This window comes from Sinocyclocheilus rhinocerous, unplaced genomic scaffold, assembly GCF_001515625.1.
Source record: "Sinocyclocheilus rhinocerous isolate Xijiao unplaced genomic scaffold, SAMN03320098_v1.1 scaffold61, whole genome shotgun sequence".
Lineage (NCBI taxonomy): Eukaryota > Metazoa > Chordata > Actinopteri > Cypriniformes > Cyprinidae > Sinocyclocheilus > Sinocyclocheilus rhinocerous.
In genome coordinates, this window is record NW_015640445.1 from 158,447 (window position 1) to 183,394 (window position 24,948).

Genomic DNA, 24,948 nt, shown 5'->3' on the forward strand with positions numbered 1-24,948 from the left:
CTTTGTTTTTATTTATTTTATTTATTTTATTTTATTTGTCATTTAATCTTTTTTGTTGTTTTTATGTTGGTTCTATTTTGTTTTTGTTTGTTATGTTTCTAGTTTTGTTTTGTTTAGGTTTTCATTTAGTCTTTTCTGTTTTCATTCTCATTTAGTTTTTCATTTAGTTTTGTTTATTTTCTCTTTTTTCGTTGCATGTTTAAGTTCCAGTTTTGTTGCTTTAATTTGTCATTTAATCTTTTTTGTTGTTTTTATGTTGGTTCTATTTTGTTTTTGTTTGTTATGTTTCTAGTTTTGTTTTGTTTAGGTTTTCATTTAGTCTTTTCTGTTTTCATTCTCATTTAGTTTTTCATTTAGTTTTGTTTATTTTCTCTTTTTTCGTTGCATGTTTAAGTTCCAGTTTTGTTGCTTTGTATCCAATTTTATTCGTATATTATATGTATATGTTTTCATTTGAAGTATTTTAAGCTTGGCCAGGACAATCCTAATGAGACTTAAAGTGACGCAGAAATCGTGATTCTTCAATTAGTTTGCACTTTTCTTTATTTTAAATCTGGAATAAAATTCAAAACTAAAACCACATATATGCAACAATCACATACTCCTAATGGCCTTAGAAACTGAAATGACTCTAAATGTTTTCATACATATTATTAAAGAAACTGAATAAATAATTGACTCTAATGAGTTTTACTTATTTCAAAGTTACAAAAATGATGTTACAGCTTGATGTTTAGTTTTGTGCAGTGATTCGTTTGCAGAAAGTGACAAATGACAAATGGCTGTGTGCAAATCTCTTATATGGAGATTATTTGGGGGTGCTTTCAAGCGGCAACCTTCCGCTCTCTCTCGTGAAACCAACACGGAAGTGACTAAAACTGCAATTCATCGACTGGCCGCTAGAGGCTGGCTCCAAAAGGGAGTTAGTCCCATAGACTCCCCATGTTAAAATGCCTAACTTTACAGCAGAAAAAAATATGTTTACAGTCTGATACAAAAAGTGGTTTTGGTCTATATTGCTAATTTTGCCCTTCATGACAACTGTGAGGGGGGTGAATTTTTTTATAACTCATCCGTTTAAATTATATTAAGCCTTAAAGTTCTGCATAATTAAGGGCGTGGCCACTTGAGTGACAGGTGGATTGCCGCTGCTGTCACCACCGTCGAGCTAGGTGGGTGTGGTTTCAGCAACCAGCTCCTGCCTCTTTGCCCATTTTCGATTATCCGGGAGTGACGCGCGGTGACGCGCTACCAAGATGGCGACGGCCGTCTCCGCCTACTTTAGGCTCCAAAAACGCTCTTTGGAAACCTACGGGTGACGTGACGGACACTACGTCCATGTTTTTATACAGTCTATGGGTGCTTTATGCAAATTACTAACTGCAGGCGCACACTTCTGCATTTAGAAAAACCTGGATTCATCTACATTAAAATGAGAGAAAGAAAAAAATTATGTGTATTTGCTCCTGTTGTGAAGATGGTAACTTGGTAAAAGAATCTTCTCATGCAAGTATGCAACATTTAACTGCTAATGAATGAAACTCAATGAAAGATAAAGAAGAGGTGAAGGGGGAAAAGGCAGTTGGAAGGTGTTCTCATCTATGCATGGATTATATCTCTTCACACAGAATCACTTTTGCAAATATATAGATTAACGTAAGATTATTAGAACTCACACAAACAGAGTTCCTGGCCATGACATGCCTTGCGCTTAATGTTTCATGAGCTCATTGACCCAGTAAAAAGGAGGACAAGCATACTAATGGATTCCCACTGTATGACAGAGCACTTCTTTTGTTTAAAATTCTTTGTTCTTTCCCTTTTTCTTTCCACCCTTTCTCATTCCTCAAGCCAAAAGTACAGGGATTCCCAGGAGGCATCCACTCCATGTGAGCATTCTCTGAGTGTCGGGGCCAAAAAGGAGCCTGTGGGGTCATTGTATGGAGGTGTGACTCTTCACCCAAGGGTCAGCAAATGTACAGAAATGAATAGACGACACGGTGACAAATATGAACAAGGACATGCTTTCGCTGACACTCCATCAATCTGCATTACTATGGGAATAGTGTCCACTCAACCCAAGCTCAGCACTGACCTCAGGTTAGCCTTACCCACTCAGCAATGATTCACTGAGCATTAAGAGCTATTCAACAACTATGTCGTAAAGTTTACTGGTGGTGAGTGGAGAGTGTTGAGCCACTGGCCTCACACAGACAGATGCAGTGAATTTCAAGATAGTAGTATAGCCTTTAGTCAGATTAGATACCATATTTAATTTCACACAAATGAAAATTAGGTGGTAAAAAACTGAAGGAAAAAATTAATTATTCATTTTACAATGTATTCAGAAATCTTTTGTTACCTTTATTTCTATAGCGCTTTATACAATACAGATTGTTTCAAAGCAGCTTTACAGGGATAAACAGGAAAATACTGATTTAATTTTGCAACACAGAGATCAACTCTGCTGTCAGTTCAGTGTTGATTCTGTTCTGCTGCATATAATCTTCGCAACCCCCGTTTCCCTCAGATAATGTCTACTGGGAATTAGTGTAATAGTCAATTTACTGAAACTGAAATGAAAGTTTTCATTTAGCTGAAAACTAAAAACAAAAGCAAAAATAGTTTGGGTAATTCAATTTGTGTAACTGGGTAACTTAACATGGTATGTTGTTCAGGTAGTTGATGTTCTTAGGTGCTAAAATAAACCAGTCATAGTAAATTTCTTTAGCAGTTAGTAAATGGTAACTTCACAACTGGAATGGACAACACTTTTGTTCCTTACAGCTTATTTTTGTTCATGTCAAATTAAACATGACTTAAGTTTACAGACTTAAACACTGCATTAGCATGAATTTTGTGACATTTAAAAAAAAAATCACGCAAACAGCTCAACGAAATAGCTTAACATCGATCCTAAGTTTAAGACCAATGCTAAGACACAACACATCGTCCTGATTCAACAGAAGGCTGCGGATGGACTGACGGTCGACTGGGATGACAGGCCACAGGTTAAACAGGTGGGGGCAGGGCAGCTGCTCAGGCATCGAACAACAAGGTATGTGAAACATTTAACAACTGTTCTTCTGCAGTTGCTATTGGAAAATGCAAAGAAGGTTTCCTTCTTGGTTGAACTCCAGAACTTTCTTAACCAGCTGACTTAACCGCCTCAGAATATGGAAGCAGAGAATGTGAACTATGCATTAATGACTGTGGAAATCACCAGCATAGCATCCATCTGCTATCGGTCTCTTAATAAAACATAACCTTTTTACAGTAAAGCTGAGGTTCAATATCTTTATAAACTAATGAGAGTGTGAAAAGTGTGCAGGAGAGTTTATTTTTTTTAAACAAGTGCCCACTGTTGAAGAAACATCAAACTACTGCCTGAAAACGTAATGATTAACCATATTAGGTACAGACACCAAAAGCCTGAAACAGCCAATGGCTCAATAATTAATTAGAGAACTATGCAAGAAGATAAGGGCTAATGAAGAAGGGATGGTGTATTTAAAAATGGAGCAAGATTATAGAATGGAAATTGGGTGAGTTTGAGAAAGCAAGCGATTGCAGGCTAATCCTCCTGTCTGGCAGCTCATTAGAAACTAGACTGTACTACAGAGAGCATGAAGAACTAGGCCAAATTCAACATGAGGGCCAACGTACTAAATCGTCTACATCTACTTTCCCATTTTAAATACAAACACATGTGGCACATAAAGACCGAGTGAAGTCACATCAACACGATCAGAACTGAAGTACAACTACATCTGACACTTTCAACTGAAGTAAATAAAAAGACATTAGTAATTATGTTCAGAATAGAAAACTTGCATAGCGTACAAGCTTACTGCATATTTTACACTTAAATACTGTCAATGTATGTGAAACAGTATATATTATGCAACAATACATCTCAAACAGTTGTATGCTGTTGCATGAGGATAGTCGCTAATTATGAGTTTGAGATTCTTGAAGTTCTTGTGGTGCCATCAGCCAATCAGTGTTGCCATGACATCATTTCCTGCAGCTCCAGCATGACAATGGGCGAATTCCAAACGGAAGTGAGCATCCCTATGCCCTACTCCCTTCAAAGGACAGAGTGTTGAAGTGTGTTCTTTGAAGGGTGTAGGGCATTACTGTCTCGTATAAGCGTTTGGAACTCCCTTGGCGAAAGGAATGACTGACCAAATGTTACCTTGACAACGCTACGCGTGCGTGCAGCATACAGCACTCCACCAGTTGTTGCAAATATATATTTCTTATTATTATTATTTTATTCAAATATTGTCTAATTGTGTCTGATTTACTATTAAACGTTTTCAAACTTAACTTGCTTAACTTGCTTACACTACCGTCTTAAATTATATTTCTATCACTGACGAAAAATATGTTGTCTTACATTAAAATAGACTAATTTAATTAGCCTATTCTATTTACGTTTGTATGTGAACTCGAAATCAACCCCAACTTTGCTTTAAAAAGCATCGCAAGATCTCCTAACCGAAGATCACATGATCACAAACAGAAATCACTTCGGTGAAGTGACCATCGCATGTTTCCTTCGCTAACAGACTTCTGGAAGGGCCCTTCGTGAAGGGATTCAGTTGTTCACTTTCGTTTGGAACATCCCTACAAATGACGTCCCCTTCCCGAAGTGCCCTTCAAGGGCGCAAAAAAGCCATTTGGAATTCGCCCAATGCTAATAGTAATTCCATTTGTACTCTGAGTTCCCAGTAGGAACTTTCAACCATAAGCCTCCTCAAGTCAGAGTTCCAACTCGGAAAATCAGAGGAACTGCAACAACCCTGACTTCAGAATCCAATATGGTGGCTCAGTGCATCAACAACACTTATGCTACATCTACGTCCTACATCATCTACTGCAGTGGTCACCAAACCGTCGATCGCTTTTCGAGATTACGGTTTATAAAGTTTTAAATATGGATATTTTTCTTACACAAATGCATCACTTTGCTTCAGAAGGCCTTTATTAAGAGCCTTGTGGACCACTTTTTATGATGGAATGATGCACTTTTTTAGGCTTAAAAATCTCAACCCCCATTCACTGCCATTATAAAGCTCGGAAGAGTCAGGATATTTTTGAATATAACTTTGATTGTATTCATCTGAAGAAGAAAGTCATATACACCTAGGATGGCTTGAGGGCGGGTAAATCATGGGGTAATTTTCATTTTTGGGTGAACTATCCCTTTCACAAGTTTAAGCATATCACAGTTGCCTTTAGGCAGCCCTATTTTGTAATTTTGTCAGATATTACTGTAGCAACACGGTAAGGATATTACGGTATTCATACTGTAAGGTTTAGCAAAAAAAAAAGTACTCTAAATCACATGGGTATTCTATTAATACAGAAAATGTGCAACATTTTGCACAGTACTTTTCACATACTATATTGTGCAGAAACAGTGCGTAGTATGTATATTCAAACATAGCCTACGAGCACTCACACGCAATTCTCATCTCATTCTACAAGACGACACACTTTTCAACTAAAGGACATGTGTACGTGAACAAATGGAAAAAGTATTCCCTCACGCCAGAATGAGCGATCACACCCCTCACACAATTCTGTGTCAAGCCTTTCCTCTGCAAAGTGGGTCAATGTGTAAAACACTCATAATGCCGCCCAGAGAAGCAGATGAGAAGCGTAAGAATCTTTCTAAACAGGCACCAGCAGCAAACTCTCAGCACGTTCTTTTGTCCTCTTCAACAAAACAAGCAGAAACCCATGAGACACTGAGCCCCGATATCAAGCGAGAGAGAGAGACTGAAAAAGAATGGGAGAGCAGGAGAGTGTGGAGGTCAGGGTGAGTGAAAGGCTGTTAGAGCGATGACCAGAGAGGGGAGAAACCTGATGGAGGACGCTTGGGAGCCGTCCAAGACTTAATGTCCCTGTGGTCTGCGTGTTTGGACAGTAAACACCCTAATGGCACCATCACAGAAAGAAAAAAAACACAACAACAGACTTACCTCTTGGACCGAAAAGAAAAACAAAATTGATGTTGTTGCTTTTGGACTGACTTATTAACATCAAGAAGAGCATATACACACATGCTTTACAGACTGATCTGATATTGTTTATATGTTCCTCCGTGAGATGTTTATTCCACAGTGTGTTTATTGAGACAAAGCTATGCATGAAAAATGGTTAGAAGGTGTTCTGATTCTTCACTAAATGGTTTTTATGGCTGAAAAGGTTTGGGATTGACTAGCACAAAACCTCAAAAACCCTAAGGCCTGAAACATACTTTACGCAAATCAGTGAACGCAGATGTTTCTAGCTATGCTATCTCACTTTTAAGTGTTGTTGTGATTTGAAATGAGTTTCATTACAATTCATGCAAGTACGCTTTGCATTTTCAGTATTGCCACAAGGGGCACTACAGTAGGTATTGGTGTAAATGTCTTTTTTACAGACAGTTTTCTCTTTCAGGTCAGCTACTATCATGGCAGTTTAAGATTAGCTAGCACAAAAAAAAAAAAAAAAACCTAATTGTAGGGCTTCTTTGAGGTCAACTACAATAATAGTAAAACAACATTTTAGAAAGAATATTGCTAAGCAAGTTGTTAAAGCCAAAACGTTTATAGTGACCTGAATAATTGGACATTACAGAGTGTCTATTTACACTAACTCCGCCGACCAGTGTGTGTTATGGTTAGACAACATTGCAAAAGACGCCCATTAAACAGCAGCTTAGGTAGGTAGTAAAGCGTGCAGCAAGTATTTAACAACCACCCACAACACCCTAACAAAGCGGCCACAAATAAACAACATCAGTTTCTTCAGAAAATGTCCAAAGATAGTTACTTTTGGTAATCTGGTAATTAATAAACAATTCCTTCCCTTGTCTATAAAATGCACACACTGACACACACCTGTATATCCACTCAAGCATTCACACGAGTCAGTGGTTTCCCCCTGACTTTCCTTGCAAGGCCGCCTGCCAAGTTTGACAGTTAACCTTTTCTTGCAAGACGAAACGCTGAGGTCAATGCAGCATGACCAAACCATAGAGGAGGAGGGAGAGAAAGAGCAGAGAAGAAACTAAGTAACTTGTTCCACTGTGACTGAGAAAAAAAAGACTTTTACTTAAAAGAAATAAATGAGAAAAAGAATCAGCTTAAGAATAAAAAATACCATAGAACAGTGATATATCAGATTGTAAAACCACAATACTTTGATATACTGTATATATCATGGTACTGAATGATTACAGTGTTCAAGTAACATATTTACATACCATGGTAAATGTCCAATTAAAAAATACAAAGTACCAAGTCCAAAAAATAAAAAGGCAGTATTACTTTCTGGAACTTTCTTGTTAGTGAGTTAGGATGATGGGACAGGCTGAAGACTTCATGTGCAAGTCATAAGATGCAACCCTGCAGCATGTTTACTATATTATCTGGCCTTATAGAGCATGCAATGTTCACTGTCAAATAAAATGGCTTTGTTACAGTCTAACTCAAGGGGATTGATATTTGTTTTGACTAGATGAACTTATGCATACTTAGGCTGTGCAAAATGTACATAAAATAAACTAATCATATGCGTAACTGGAATGCAGTGGGCGAATTGTAGACCCTGTGTTACCCATAACACCCCTCATTTACCCTCTCAGCAAGTAGGTGGCGGATGTTTCCCGCTTGTAGACGAAACCTCATGAGCTGCGTCTCCAGAGCGATGCATCTCTTCTGCCAGTCCACACTGCCATTGGGCACTGCTGCCGTGGATACACCCTCCATCACCTCTGCCATCTGTGCCTGTGTGCCAGTCTGCCAACCTGCAGGTAACAGCGATGGAAATTTGTCAGATGGAGTGAGAACGCAATTAACTTTTACATGTATGCAAGGAAAATAGAGGACAGGGTTAACAGGTTTGCCTTGAAGCCTGCAAAAGAGGGGTGGGACCTTGGACCTGGGCTGGTTTAGAGAAAAAAAAAATGAAATGAACCGTCTACTGAAATTAGATTGTCCATTGGATAGTGCAACTAGAAAAAGACTGAAAGACCATCAAAAACCAAAGCCAGACATTAATAATAGTGACCAATGTACAGCCCAGACCAATTAAATTGCCAATTTTTGAAAATACTGACACTAGCTTATAATTGTCCTTGTATCAGTTTCCAATGCTTCATTTACAGAGTTCCCACACCTTTTGACCAATAAAATCTTTACATGACTTCTAAAGTCAATCCTGATTATTGGATAGATATTTGAAAACACATTTTATAAAGTTTGCACTGAAGGATAGCAATTTATAGCCAAAGAAACATGACTAGCATAATTAGCATAATTTCCAGGACTGACATATTAATTTTAAAATTCCCTGATTTTCCTATTTTCCTTGATCTGGATTTTAGCACAGCTGTGTAGATATTATCTGCATGTTTCTACAGTGGACCAGTAGTGCCCAACACAACGAAATCTCCAAAACACAACGGTAACAAGCCGCAACACAACAAAATTAGCACAACACAACGGAAACAAGCCCGCAACAAACGAATTACAACGGAAACAAGCCCGCAACAACCGAATTTACACAATGGAAACAAGCCACAACACAATGAAATTAGCACAACACAATGGAAACAAGGCGCAACACAACAAAATTAGCACAACACAACGGAAACAAGGCGCAACACACCAAAATTAGCATAACACAACGAAAACAAGGCGCAACACAACAAAATTTGCACAACACAACGGAAACAAGCCACAACACAATAAAATGAGCACAACACGATATTAGTCCAATGCGTTGTGTTGTGTAGATTTCGTTGTGTTGTGCACTATTGGGCCTCTGTATGTTTCTGCCTCAGAGTAAAAAATTAAAAGTGTGATTGGGAGATATAAGTCACAATTGTTAGATATAAGGTTGCAATTATAAGAAATAGGCCTAGTCACAATTGCGATATAATGTCATATTGTGAGATAGGCTACAAAATGTGAAATTCACAGATATTTTGATATTTAAAGTCACATTGTGATACAAAGTCATATTTATGAGAATTTAAGTTGCAATTACAAAACATTTGTTCACAGTAACACCAAATTAACTGTGAGCTGTATAGTTCTTTTTTTTTTAACTCCAAGACACAAATAAGCTTCTATTCGTCACCATTCTGCATTATATCAGCCATTGGCTACCCTGCTCTCTAAAAAATTTGAATGCGTAATGGCCATTAAAAACCCCATACTGGTGGACCATTACTTAATAGTGCAACTGACAGGAACTTTGCTTTAGTGTTTATAATGTTTCAACGACTGGAGTTTAATTCCATTAGACAGTCTAATGAAAAAGAGGCCAAAATCTTGGTGATCTAAGACTGACATTTACCATAAGATGAGAACACACTGTTGACATCACAGGTCTGGCGGTAAACGCTCTGGGCCAGGGGTTTCTTTTCACCTCTCTTTCATTGTTTCAAATGAGCTCACTTTTTAGTGATCACCTAGGTAACCTCTGAAAAGCAAACTTGAGCTGTGAGCTCATAGAGATGACACAGTTTAACAAAGGCTACCTTCTCACTCTCTCTCTACATACTATAGACACTAATATACACATGCATATATCGTGTGAAGGCCGTAGGGATGGGGTAAGTCCAGCTATGCATGTGCAGACAGTTTACCCAGCGGCCTAAGCAATCCCTACCCTATATTCAGCCATCTAAATATCCCTGCTCAAGCAATCCCTTCTTAATTACAGGCCCATGGAGAAACAGGATCCTGGCCCACACAATGGAGTCTTTCTGCATGACAGTCCCATTACCAATATGAGGGAGGGGGTCTTTCTCTCTTCCCCTGAAAAAGGGATAAAGAATGTGGAGGCTCAAAGGAGACAAGCTCTTGAATAGTGGAAAGCACTGATTATTTTTTACCTGTACAAAGCCGACAGGCGACCATTTGTAGCTAGTTTTTATCTGTGAAGCTAGTTTTTTTTGTCTATCTATTAATTTATTCAAAAATACATTGAAAATGCAATTCATAAATACAATTTCTTGAATACACCTCTTTTATGATGATCAGCTTTTAAATATATGTGAATTAAAATCCCTTTCATTGTTGTTTGAGGGGCATAAAGTCAAAAATGTTGACTTTACAACAGTCTGATGCTACAACTGATTTTATAATTAAGAAAAAGGGCATCATTTAAATAATTAAATTCTTCAAACCAGTTTGGCATAATCTTATATTTCTTGGGGGGAAATATTGGGGAGAATATTTTAACAAAATTCCATTGCTGCTCATTAATATCTGCCAAATCACTGTCACATGGAGCACCCAAAATGCAAAAACATGCAGAAAAAACTCAAATGAAAAATTATATGACAGGGAGGCATTTTTATGACAAGGCAAGATTAGCTCAGGTTGCAAAATGTCATGTGGTGCAACTCCCCAAAAATGTAGTGATATTTCTGGAAAAAAAAATAAGTTCATTATGTTTATTTAAAAAATAAATAAATACAAATAATTAATTAATTAAATATAAAAAAAAATTAATAAAAAAATATTACTTATTATAAGATAATGAATAAGTCTGAAATTTGTTATTACATTTTATTTGATGGTTACACCGCATGACAAACTTGAAGTTATTTAAATAAACAAGAATATAAAGAGTACATTTCTGAGAACTTGCCATGTGTGTTTTAAACTAAGTTTTTAAAAGATTTTTTTTTCTTTTTATTTATCATAGACACTTTTTAGGTCACTGACCCTAGCATGATTTGCACAACTGCTATGACAAAGGCTCTCAGAGTCCTGTGGTGTATCTAATCAAAGCGCCAAGGTGTATGAGCTGTAGATAATCTTGTTAGTAGAGTTTAAATGCAGCCTGTCATAAATACGCACTAACCCCAAAGTCAGAAAATGACTAAATATAACATCTCTGTTCAGATGGTGGGAAAAATTAAACTCACAATACAGAATGGTGGACAACAAAGTAAAAGAGAACATTTCAAAAATTCATGTCCCAACAAAAATATACGTTTTTGACAGACTACAAAGCCATAACAGTTAACGTCTGCACAATATAACGGCCCTTGTAACAGACAATAAAGGAAAGCTAGATGTGGTGTTGGAAGTGAAACGGTAAATGAGACGGACTGACACCAGAAGTCTCCGGCGCGGCAGACATTCAAACTGCAGAGCGGCACAGCTGCGCCATGTTGCACTCTACAATTAGCATGGTCGTAACTACAGCCCTACTGACAAATTACAGAAGCGGCGCACAGAGAGATTCCACTAGCTGACCAAAACTCTATAACTCTCTGTCCAGTTATGTATGGACTTGACTGAAGTCAAAACCTGAGGTTTGGGAAAAAGAGCCTAGAAGAGGCAGGAATGGCCGTCAGAAAGAGAGGTCAAATTAAGCCAATGTTTCTGCTAGCTCAGCCCACGTCGACTTGTACTGCCAAATATGACAGCAACATGCAAATAATCCATTTGCCCCTGAAGCCTCTGTGCTAATGTTGTGAGAAACAAGGCATTTTGCACCCTTGCCTTGTTTGACGGGGGGAAGGGAGGAAGAGAGGAGAAAGAGTCACTACACTCTTTCCCCATATGCCTTGAGTTGGACATATTCAAAATGCACAATTTTATATCAAGATTTATCAAATACTCCCAACATATTCACAATAATATAAAATTAAAACAATTCAGTTAATATAACAATAACTATCACAATTTCACAAAAGTTTCACCATCATTGTCACATCTGGAATGTATGAAAGTGTGATAGATCAAAGATGTGTAATAGCTTACAGGCTAGTTGGTAAGTTAATTTCCATGAATCAGTTTAAACTTTTTTTAAACATAAAACTTAAGTCTGATTTACATAATCACTCAAAAATGTTCACACAGGTCTCCTCAGTAATACACAGTAATAAAAACTAAAAAAAAAAATTAATAAAAACTACCTACATATATTTAGGTATAATTACAATATATAAATTACATAATATACATGTCAGGATTATGGACTGGTTTTTGTTGTGTTTTCCCTCCCCATGTGTTCCGTGTCCCAGTTAACTGACTGATTCCATGCACCTGTGTTCCCCTGATTGCCCTGTGTTTAAAAGTCCCAGTCTGTTTAGTTTGTATTTGTCGGGTCTTGAACATAATCCTTATGTTTTGTGTCTCCATGTTGGATTATTAAAGACTCTCGTTTTGTGAAATCTCCATGAGCTGTGTATGGCGCGGCGACTGTGAGGAGAGGGCTCCTGTTCCTAAGTTCTGGCCTGAAAGCCCGGAGGCTCACAAATGCCCGCCCTCCCAACCGCTCCTGCCTCCTCCTCCGCTGTCATCTGGCAGCCCCTCTGCTCGCCCTCAGCCCACGCAGTGCGAACTCCGCGAGACTGCCATCCTCCAGCGTTGCCGTGGCTGGAGTTTCCCTTGACTCCGCCTCCAGCCTCTAAGTCCCGGACTCCGCCTCGGCCCGTGGATCCGTCGGCTCCACCATGGCTCCAAGCTCCCTCCTCTCCGCCGTGGCCCGGCAGTCCACTAGCTCCGCCGGGCTCCCTCTAACTGACTGATTCCATGCACCTGTGTTCCCCTGATTGCCCTGTGTTTAAAAGTCCCAGTCTGTTTAGTTTGTATTTGTCGGGTCTTGAACATAATCCTTATGTTTTGTGTCTCCATGTTGGATTATTAAAGACTCTCGTTTTGTGAAATCTCCACGTCTCCTCGTTCCCTCGTTCATCTCATGCTGAGCGCTGTCGTATGAAGATGGTCCTCGAAGAATTTCACCGCCTTTGTGGAGTGGACACTCCGGACCCAGTGCCCAGCCCACCATCTCCCCGTTGCGCGGAGCACATGCCTGAGCCCACCGCTGACGGAGAGCCGGAGCCCGCCACGACTGACGAGCCATCGCCGCACAGAGTGGCAGAGCTGAGGATCGCCACGGAGCCGGAGCTGCAAATGACGTCAGTCAAGGTGTGTGAGCCGGCAACAATGCCAGCCACGAGGGAGAAAGCCGCAGACTGTGTGAGCGCGGAGAGGAGCTCCGCCCCCTACACCGAGGCTGAGGGTGAGCTGTGTATGGCGCGGCGACTGTGAGGAGAGGGCTCCTGTTCCTAAGTTCTGGCCTGAAAGCCCGGAGGCTCACAAATGCCCGCCCTCCCAACCGCTCCTGCCTCCTCCTCCGCTGTCATCTGGCAGCCCCTCTGCTCGCCCTCAGCCCACGCAGTGCGAACTCCGCGAGACTGCCATCCTCCAGCGTTGCCGTGGCTGGAGTTTCCCTTGACTCCGCCTCCAGCCTCTAAGTCCCGGACTCCGCCTCGGCCCGTGGATCCGTCGGCTCCACCATGGCTCCAAGCTCCCTCCTCTCCGCCGTGGCCCGGCAGTCCACTAGCTCCGCCGGGCTCCCTCGTCCCTCCAGCTCCGCCTTGGTCTGGCGTCGACCATACTGCGCCTCGGGACTCCACTCCTCCGGGTGTGCCTCGTCTCTTCGTCCCTCCGGCTCTGTCAGGCTCCTTCATCCCTTCGGCTCCTCCTCAGTCCTCTGTCGCTCCGGCTCCACCGTGGCCTTTCGGATCCCCGCCTCCGCATCAGTCGCCGGCGCCATCTGCTCCGCCTTGGCGCTCCGGATCCTCCCCATCACCCTGGCTCATCGGCTCTCCGTCTCCGCCTCGGGCTCCTCCACCACCTGCCCCGCCGCCATTGGTCGGCCCCCTGGAGTCGGTGGCCATTCCTCCTCCATGACTCCTCCCTAGCTGCAAATGACGTCAGTCAAGGTGTGTGAGCCGGCAACAATGCCAGCCACGAGGGAGAAAGCCGCAGACTGTGTGAGCGCGGAGAGGAGCTCCGCCCCCTACACCGAGGCTGAGGGTGAGCTGTGTATGGCGCGGCGACTGTGAGGAGAGGGCTCCTGTTCCTAAGTTCTGGCCTGAAAGCCCGGAGGCTCACAAATGCCCGCCCTCCCAACCGCTCCTGCCTCCTCCTCCGCTGTCATCTGGCAGCCCCTCTGCTCGCCCTCAGCCCACGCAGTGCGAACTCCGCGAGACTGCCATCCTCCAGCGTTGCCGTGGCTGGAGTTTCCCTTGACTCCGCCTCCAGCCTCTAAGTCCCGGACTCCGCCTCGGCCCGTGGATCCGTCGGCTCCACCATGGCTCCAAGCTCCCTCCTCTCCGCCGTGGCCCGGCAGTCCACTAGCTCCGCCGGGCTCCCTCGTCCCTCCAGCTCCGCCTTGGTCTGGCGTCGACCATACTGCGCCTCGGGACTCCACTCCTCCGGGTGTGCCTCGTCTCTTCGTCCCTCCGGCTCTGTCAGGCTCCTTCATCCCTTCGGCTCCTCCTCAGTCCTCTGTCGCTCCGGCTCCACCGTGGCCTTTCGGATCCCCGCCTCCGCACACGGCACGTGGACGCGCCTTCCGGCAGGGGGTTGATATGTCAGGATTATGGACTGGTTTTTGTTGTTTTCCCTCCCATTGTGTTCCGTGTCCCAGTTAATTGACTGATTCCATGCACCTGTGTTCTAGTGTTGGGTCGTTCTTGAACGATTCGTTCCTTTTGAACGTCTCGGGGAGTGATTCGTTCAGTCGCGCATCCGCAACATCCTATCTCGAGTGAAATCTCCTCGTTCCCTTGCTCCAGCGTATCGTGGCAATACACATGCATTAATTTTATATAAATTACTAATACTAAATATCACTCTTATTTTTATTTTAAAATTCATTATGTTTTAATATTTTGTGTTAATTTAATGTTTCAGTTCTATTTAACATTTGATTTTCTTCTTTAACAATTTTTTATTTTTTTTTAATTATGGAAGTTTGGTCAAATTTAAGCCATTTCACAACAAATACATAAATATTAAGATGGACTGATTGTTTTTTTTTTATTGATTGATTTTTTTAATCAAATTAATTTTTGATATTTTGCACAGACTTATCGCCAACTCAAAAGATCAAGCCACCATGAAAGCTCCCATAAATCTCAAACAAAATAAAATATCTCTAAAACAGGCCTATAGATATCAGCGCATACATGACATCAAATAAAAAAGCCAGAGCTGCACACCAAACTATAGCTTTTAATGGCGAAAAAGTCTGTTATTTGCTATACTCAATATATTCTTTTAACTGACACATGGAGAATATGATCTCTGTTAAACAGTGTAGTAGTGGAAAGAGTAAATCTTATAAACCAATGAAAAAGGCAATGTGAAATGAAAAAAACAGCAATGTGTGTGTAGGTCATGAAAGGCCAGTGGGAAACCAGGACAAGTCTCTGGTGCATCATTCAATAAAACAGAACCTCCTCTGTTATTCCAATAAAATTAATATCATTTTGAAACTCTATTTTATGTACCCACACGCGCACACACCCTAGATCTCTGCTGAGCGTGCAGCTGCGGTGATGTAAGCGATTAGGCGATTAAATGATATCATCGCAACAGTCGTGTGAAATCCCCTCTGTTGTTTTTCTGGATTGTCTCTGTCAAGACCAAACTGGTTTTCCAAGACTTTGGCATCCCATCCGAATTACTCAAATCAGCAGGAAAAAAAGCATGTCTGGGTCGGCTTGTGGTATGTGTGTGTGTGTGTGTGTGCGCGCAAGTGTGTTTATGCCATTACAATCATCTCAATTTGAAGCCAATCAATGACATTTAAGTCCTATTACTGCTGCATTTATATTCAAATAAAAAATGATGTGCGGTGCTATATGATATCATGTCTGCATGTGTGATCGTCAGAATGAATAGTTAAAGTAGCTATTACAGGTTGGAGTGAGCAGTCAGTGAGCTTTCCAACTCTTTGTTCTTGCACGGACTATATATTTCAAAAGAAAGGCCACCATATGCAACTCAACCGAGCCTGACATCTTTTGTTTCAGCCTGCAACAAAGTTTCCATTTGGTGTCTGTGCAACAATTTATGGCCACCCATAACATCAGCTTTGGAGGTCTGAATGTCTGTTTGACTAACTCAAAGTAGCTGTTCGACAGAAAACAGCAAAATAGGATTCATTTCTCCATGCAGATGCTTTCTAACTCTATTGTACTTTTTTGTACAGTTTTAACCTTTTGAGAAGGTCTGAGAAGTTTGGTTCCTCCAAGGTTTCTGGTGGAAAAAAACAAGCCTGTATTGATGAGGTCAAGAAGTGGTTTTGGGAACTTTTAAATCAACTGGTCAGACAAAGAGACCATATAGACTAGCTTAAGGCCAGCTGGCTCTATTGCACTTCTCTGTAAAGTTTTAGTACAACTCATGAAAAGGTCTGAGAAGGTTGGTTCCTCCCAAGGTTTCTGGTTGAAAAAAAAATTAAAATGCTGTAGTCTCCTAGCCTGTTTCCATGGTTCTAGAGAGGTTTTGGGTACTTTTAAATCAGCTGGTTGATTAACTGGCAGTTACACCAGCTTAAGACAAGCTTAGCCAGGCTTGAAGACCAGATAAACCAGCCTTAAACCATACTGATGCTTTCTAGCTCTATTACTGTAAAGCTTGAATTACTATAACTCATGAGAAGGTCATAAAAGGTTGGTTCCTCTCAAGGTTTCTGGAGGGGAAAATAAATAAATAAATACAATGCTATTGTCTGGTCTCAGAGCCTGTTTTGGTGGTTTTAGAGAGGTTTTGGTTTACTATTAAATCAGCCGGTCAGGCCAGGAGACCAGCACCATTTTATAACCAATCTGGCAGCGCTAGAAAACCAGATAAACCAGTTTAAACCAGCTTATGCTAGTAAACCATGCCACTGACTGAACCATAAAACAACTACATAAGATGTAAGTTAGTCTACAGCCATCAATGACAGCAAAAGCTGCAACTGAATATAGCACATCACCACAGCCTGAGCCTCCAGATATGCCATATTTGGGGTGAGAACATCTGCTGTCAAATACAACACCCATTTAGTGATATAAATAGACTGGATTACATGAATCACAGAGAGTTCCTAACAGCTGTAGAGCTCTTGCAGCTCATCTCTCCAATACTCATCTTCTCTGGTCTACAGGAAGCTTTGTATTCAGCCTAATAACAGGCTTATGTAAACTGGCCACTCATTATCAGCTGAAGCAGTAAATATATAGCCTATGACATTCCTCCATGCTGAGGTGTAAACATCACCTACACACCGCAGCCTCCCTCAGAAAGCATTGACTGATGCAGGATGAAGAGAAAACTTTATTTGGTTTAGAAAATAACAGTGCTTCAAGACAGCAATAGAAGTTTTAGGTAAGCTTAGGTTTTATGCTTTGGTTTTACACAAATTAAATGGCATTTGTTGTCGTGTCACTCAGCACGCGACTTCTTGTGCGTGAGTGCGAAGGCTAGAAGTTGATAGATATAAGGGTCAATGACAGATAAAGAAATCTGAGACAATAAAACAGAAGACATTTCAAAATCTAGAAGAAAATGCAGTTTCACACATTTTTGAAAAACTTTTATATACCATTTTCAACAAATTTTGATTCAATGGCATGTGATATAACTATCAAGTAAAAAGTAATAACATTTTTTAATCATTTTTAACAGTTAATAAATAATAAATAAAAGTAATAATAGTATAATTTCATATACATTTCAAGGTAATAAACCATGTTTACAAATATAACAGTTTTAATATTATAATATTCCTTAAGAATCCTGAACATCATTGTTTTCTTGTTATTCTACCATTTACCAACTGACCACCTGAAATAAGATTATCATATTATTAAAAAGGTCCAAATATTTCATATTTTAAAAGCTCTACTGACCTTGACAAATAGTTATCTTTCATCTTGATAATACCACATTGATTTTGTAGAGAACAAATTTGATATCTCTATATATCCATCTATCTATCTATGTTACTTATTTTTCAAGAAATAATAAGCACTTCGGCTTTATAATAAATTGTTTTCTTTCTTATCAACACATACCAGCTAGACATTTTTTTTAACTTTAGGCCACACACAGAATAAGAATTTTAATTTAAAAACTGAAAACATGTACACCATAAAAGAGGTGCATTCAAGTGATTGAATATACTAGATGGAGTCATGTTAAATGAAGAAGAAGCATGTTTGAATAATATCAACAGTGCTATTTTGCAAGCACTGTAATAATGCTAGACATTTTTTTAAACTTTAGGCCACACACAGAATAAGAATTTTAATTTAAAAACTGAAAACATGTACACCATAAAAGAGGTGCATTCAAGTGATTGAATATACTAGATGGAGTCATGTTAAATGAAGAAGAAGCATGTTTGAATAATATCAACAGTGCTATTTTGCAAGCACTGTAATAATGTGTAAATGTCTAAGAGAGAGAAGAGAATAAACTAGGGTTTATACTACTATAAGCATTTACTCATGACTGTTTATTGTGCAGTCCTGTGTGTATCAGGTCAAGCTGTGATCAAACTCATTCATTATAATCAAAAACTCCACGTGAGCACAAATGCACATGCACTGGGAATGAAACAGACATAAACACTCTCAAGAAACACTTCATAGTCTGTTTTATTAACTGTAACAGCAGAAGTGACCAGAGACTGGTTGCAAACTGCATCATTGCTCTTCCTTTACTATTTATTTAACATACAGAAGCACAAAACTTTTTCATGCACTGATTAACCTACTACTAGAAACACAGAGACAGGCACTGGTGTTGGCATTACTTTTGTCCAAAAATGGGCACAACGCACAGGTGTGTCAGACTGGAAAATGTCAACATTCATTTATATGGACCCCCTGAACATCCCAACTTAACACTGCAGTTTGAGATATGTGAAGCATGAAGACATTAAACATGATGACACATGCAATGAGCCAAACCGGAGTCAAACTATAGTATCCTCGTTTCCTACGTAGCCTACCCATGATCCTACCTTGTGACTGCCCTTCTCTTGACCGCCCGAGATTTTCACTTTAATGTTTTCAAAGCCGGTAGATCACATCACATCACATCACATCGCTGCGCTACGCCTCCAAACTTCGCAAACGCTCTCAAATGTGGCTCCTCCAAAACTTTCATTCTCCGTCGCGCCGTCTTTTAGAGCTCCCAGTCTTGTTCTAAACTCAGCAGACGTTGCAGCGGATCTCCATTCAGTCAATTCATCCTTTATTCCTTTAAAGAGCCGAGTGCTGGGGTCAGATTACGCCGGGAGCCAAACCCCCTGTCTGCTAGCCATGTCCGATTCGCGAACGAATCGTTCTATTGAATCGAATCATTCGAATGAATCGTTTGCACCCAGAACGATTCGCAATGAGACGAAAACCCAAGCGGACAGTGAGTGAATACATTAGGAAAGAACCTAATATATGACTGATTGAGCGAAATGTAAGCTACTTTGTACCGGTACTAATAACAGGAATATAACTGGCCATACAAATAAAACGTAGTCTGGCTACTTGATGTTTTTATGAATCATGTCTCACAACAAACTGAACTGGGGCACATGGCAAGTATTAAAACTAAATCAATAAAACAAATAAGTAAAAGGCATTGTGTGTTATATAATGTACTGTATACAGGGGCGGATTTAGTGAATTGGGGGCCCCAGGCAAAATATAGGAATGGGGCCCTATACATTTTCACACATTTTCCTAGATCAACCTTGACGTTCCTTTTTTGTTAAAGTGTCACACGTTTTAAACTCAACAAAATGGTAAAATACATATATGACTGTATATGCCTGCAATGTGCCAGGCCGGGATGTTAGGGACAGATGACGTAAAAGAACCATTGAATCATTTTGGATCTGGTTCATGTAAATAAATTGTTCAAAAGAACCGATTCGCTGAACAGAATCACTACTCTCTGCGTGTCTTGTGTGTATGCCCTGAACACACAGGAAATTGCATCAGGGGCCACTACTGTCCCACTCTGGAGTGTTCAAAGTTTTCTGACTCACTCCTGTGTAATTTGGTTGAAAAGATTTTGGATGGAACTTTGAGGATGAATCTCACAAAGAAATTGTCATCCCGAATCAAAATAAAAATTAAGAAATTGAAAATGAAACCTATTTGTAGTACCATTAACACTGTGTTGCCAACTATCAATACTGTAATGCGAAAACATCCTATTCTCATGCAAAATAGAATTTTCTTTTTTTCTTTCAATTTAAAAGGGAAGTATGACCTTGAATAGCCTACTTGTAATTTATAGGCAACTACTTTACTTTCAAATCATTAAAATTATCATTTTACTTCCCAATTTTTATTACAATAATTACACACAAAAAAAGACATCAGTTCTCAAAAATGATGGTTAAGGAACAGAGATTACAGAGACTTCAGCATAATATCTGTGTTATAGTCCTGATATACTATTTTTTAAATAATTGAAAATCCTTGCCATGTAGTGCCAGCCGAAATGTTCATGCTGCTAAAGTATAGTGTGAAAGTTTGCAGTTATAACGAATCATTACAGGCCAATAAAATGTTTGTAGGAGTGCAATTAGGAAGTTTGTGAGGAGAGTCTGCATGCTTTAATTGGCTTCCTTTAAAAAAAAAAGAATGAAAGAAAGAAAATAAAATCTACCTCTGCTTGAGCTTTAGCTCCTGAAACACGTTAGAAATTACATCTATTCATGTAGCAGAAACTTTTAGCAACATGCAGTGCAGTCAATGTGCAATCAATGTGCTGAATCAAACTTATAACCTTCATTGAAAAACTATTATTCTATACAGGAACTCTGGATTCAGGATTTCATCTTTCATTTGTCTGTCAAAAGACTGTGTATCCTGATATTCTGAACACTGGGTTTGTTTCCTCATAAGAAATAATATGGTTACCTACAGTGCAGTTGCATGTAATGCCATTATCAGCTGTATTACATTTCCAGCATTATGGGTTATTTTCTGTGGGTTATTTTCTGTGGTTTTACAGAGCAACACAGTATATAACTTTGGGCCTGCTGCAAATGTTTGGATTAAAATAAGAGGACAGGCATGCCACATCTTTCTCTCTCTGTCCCAATCTCTTTCTCCATGCCTCCAGTGTGTGTGTAAAGCATTTAATGTTGAGGTAATTGTTAACCGCACCCTCTTGTGTACAGTACAAAAACGTGACTGCTCTGTCATGAACCGCTGCAGCCGATGGAGAATTGAAATCATGCTTGCACAGTTACAAACAATTTTTCATTTAATATTTTATTTTCTCTGTAAATTATTGCAATATTTCACAATGAGTGTTAATAGCAAGGTATGTTACTGCATCTGCATGCATTTGATGCACAGAAATGTATAAACATACACAAAAACAAATGCATAAATTATAACTTTAGTCACCTCCAAAAGGAAATTCACATAGTCTCATGAACCATCAAACAAAAATAGCCTAACATGAAATAAGTTTATGGAATGTAAGTGTGTGTGTGTGTGTGTGTGTATGTGTGTATGTGTATTTCAAATACATTCATTACTCTTCCTTTATGTAGCTTATATAGTATCAAAATCAATAAAGAAAATTCCTTCATATTAGCACAGTACATTGGAACATATTTTATGGACTTTTTTTATATACTTTAAACCTGGAACATTCCTTAAAACAAATGTGGAAGAGAAAAGAAAAAAAGGAGAGAGAGAGAGCTTCACTGCCCTCAGTCAAAACAAACCATGACAACTCAGCATGTAATGATTCACTTGACTGCAGACTACCTGGAAAAAGAGAAAAAAAAATAAAATAAAGTTTGCCGGAGTGAAAATGTTTGTGTGAGCACAAATGTCAGTCTGTCCACGTGCAGGTTATGTATGTGAATTCTGTATTTTAAGTTAAAGTGATTCAGTCAAACACAAGTGGATGCAGCAGTGGACTGACATACCCTCTACTCACATGCCACTGTCATCACCTAGCACAGTAACTTTAAAAACCACATAGAGCGAATTCCATTCGAAAGTGAGCATGACTAGGCCCTACTTACTCTGAAAAGCTCTTGAAGTGATGCAGGGCATTACTGTCTCATATGTAATCATTTGAACACCCAGCAGTAACATTCATGCATGCTTATAGCTGTTAAAATTGTTGCAAGTAAAACTTTTTCATCTAATAATTAAACTGAAATGTACTTTTCTTGGTGATCAAACAACTATGAATATGTAAATACTGTATGTAAGGAACCGAATCCATGATAAGACCAAGACCATCAAAATAAAGTCTTGGACCAGGACCCAAGGACTAAGACCACGATCATGAAAATATTATCTTGGACTCTGTATCGAGGACCAAGACCATAGAAAATATGGTCACTGACTCGGATTCAAGGAACAGTACCATGATAATTAGGTTCTTGGCAGTGGTGGACAGCAACGAAGTAGTTTTACTTCGTTACTGTACTTAAGTACATTTTTCAAGTATCTGTACTTTACTGGAGTAGTTTTACCAAGACCAGAACAATGAAAATACGGTCTTAGATTTGTACTCAAAGACCAAGACCATGAAAACATGAACTTAAGGACCAAAACCAACACCATAAAAATATGGTTCAGATCTGTACTTTTACTCAAGTACTTGATTTGTGTACTTCGTCCACCACTGGTTCTTGGACTCGGTCTTGAGGACCAAGACCAGAACCATGAAAGTATGATCTTAGACTCGAACTCAAGGACCAAGACCAAAACCATGAAAATATAATCTTGGGCTCTGTCTCGAGGACCAAGACCAAAACCATAAAAATATGGTCTTAGACTTAAGGACTAAGACAATGAAAATATGGTCTTGGACTCTGTCTCGAGGACCAAGACCAGAACAATGAAAATACGGTCTTAGATTTGTACTCAAAGACCAAGACCATGAAAACATGAACTTAAGGACCAAAACCAACACCATAAAAATATGGTTTTGGACTTGGACATGAGAACCAAGACCAAGACCATGAACATATGGTCTTAGACTCTGTCTTGAGGACCAAGACCATGAAAATATGATCTTGGACTCTGTCTCGAGGACCAAGACCATAGAAAATATGGTCACTGACTCGGATTCAAGGAACAGACCATGATAATTAGGTTCTTGGACTCGGTCTTGAGGACCAAGACCAGAACCATGAAAGTATGATCTTAGACTCAAACTCAAGGACCAAGACCAAAACCATGAAAATATGATCTTGGGCTCTGTCTCGAGGACCAAAACCATAAAAATATGGTCTTAGACTTAAGGACTAAGACAATGAAAATATGGTCTTGGACTCTGTCTCGAGGCCCAAAACCAAGACAATGAAAATATGGTCATGGATTTGAACTAAAGGACCAAAACCAATACCATAAAAATATGATCTTGGACTCAGACTCAGAACAAGACCAAGAACATGAAAATATCTTGGACTCTGACTTGAAGTTTAGACCCGAAGGACCTGACCAAAATGTCAGGAACATGTCGACTCTGTCTTAACTTGAACTGGACCCTCTTCTTGTCTCAGTCTCGAACAAATAAACTGGTCCTGACTACAACAGTGGATAAAGGCCTCACTTCCAATTGCAGTGACACTTTGGATAGTGTCTCCTTCTTGCTGTGACCTTCAAAGGAGCAAACATGCCATTTGGAATTCACTCATTCTCTTTCCATCACTTGTTTCTGTGTCTTTCACTCCCTCTCTGCTGTCCGGCGAGGATTTTATTGCCATTTGGCCAGCCTCTCTGGAACCTCAGTGGGAGTGGATCATGATGGAAACTCCTTTTTTTAAAATGGAGAAACTAGTGTAAACCATGTTTAACAGCAACAGCATGTAGCAGCAGCCCAGGCCTAAAGAATCTGAGGATTGCCATTAGCAACAAAGGTGATACATTTACTTGTAATCCCATTTTAATTGGCTAAATCACAATATGTATTCCTTATCAATTTTCTCCTCTTCTTGACTAGCTCTGGCTGACTTTCTCTGAACGTGAGCTTTGTGTTCAGCAGATAACTGAGTACAGCAGGTGAAGGTCAGCTGCAGTTGCCAAGTCACATTTCTACATTCTTAAAAATAAAAAGTTCCACTCAGAACCCAAATGGATTTTACATGTCATGGGATGTGTTAAGTTCCAATAGTCAATTTTTATTAGTTCTTAAAACAACAACAATATATTAATGCTATGGTATTGCTGGGTGGTTACTTACAGGTTTAAATCAAAAGAGCCCATATTCTGTTATATTTTGGTTCTTGCATATATGATTTATCATTCACCATGCAGATTAAAATTATAAGTCTGATCTGCTATTATAATAGTTTTTAATTTTAATTTAGTTTTATTCCTATTTTATTTTACTATTCTTATTTTAACTTGTATTTTTACTTAGTTAAGTAGTTTAGTTTTCAGATTTAAATTTTCCAGTATGAGTTTATTGAGGTTTTATGTTGTATTTTTAGGAGTTCTAAAGGTAAACCACAAATTGAAATTGTTTAACAAAGTTATCGGTGTCTAGTGGTGTTTTGCATGTTTAATGCAGGAAGGTTGTAAAGGATTTAAGTTTTAAAATATTTAATGTATAAAATAAAACTTTTTAAAGCTTATACATTTTTAGTAATGAATATGTGTTTAATTTAATTACAAAATTATTGTATTCTAATTATTAAATTCTTCTTTTTTTTAAATATTCTATTTGTATTTTTCAGGTTTTTATTTTTTTCTGTTATCAAAAATGATCATGCTTTTATTTTTGTTTTCATTAACGATTGGTATGATCATCAATCAAGCCAATCATCAGCAAGCCACAGTCTAAACTATCTTTCATGTTCATAGCACAAATAGTGCAGGAATAACAAACATCGTAAAACTGTATGTCAAACTGCTAGGAAAAGTCTGGCAAAATTCTTTCAGATGCAACATGTTGTTTAGAACTGAATTATAGACTCACAATTTACAGTATAAAATCTGATAACAGCACATTGGCTTAACTGAAAATTTGTTTAAGAGGTATTGTCTTAAAACAATATGTATGCCTCGTCTGCTGGGATTGATGCTGGATAATATAAGGATCAGTACAGGTCCATATCATCTGGATAGAGTCCATG

The 24,948-nt window shown here is 39.2% G+C and overlaps 1 protein-coding gene across 1 annotated transcript in view; it reads right to left on the reverse strand.

Moving 5' to 3' along the window:
* LOC107752725 (pleckstrin homology domain-containing family H member 1) overlaps positions 1–19,085 on the reverse strand; it is a 49,491-nt gene extending 30,406 nt beyond the window's left edge. The window contains exons 1-2 of the mRNA XM_016568751.1: positions 18,844–19,085; positions 7,638–7,807 (exon numbers count right to left, since the gene is read on the reverse strand). Coding sequence (XP_016424237.1) covers positions 7,638–7,781 — 144 coding nt within the window. The 5' untranslated portion in view covers positions 7,782–7,807; positions 18,844–19,085. The remainder of the gene's footprint in view (positions 1–7,637; positions 7,808–18,843) is intronic.
* Positions 19,086–24,948: the final 5,863 nt, after the last annotated feature.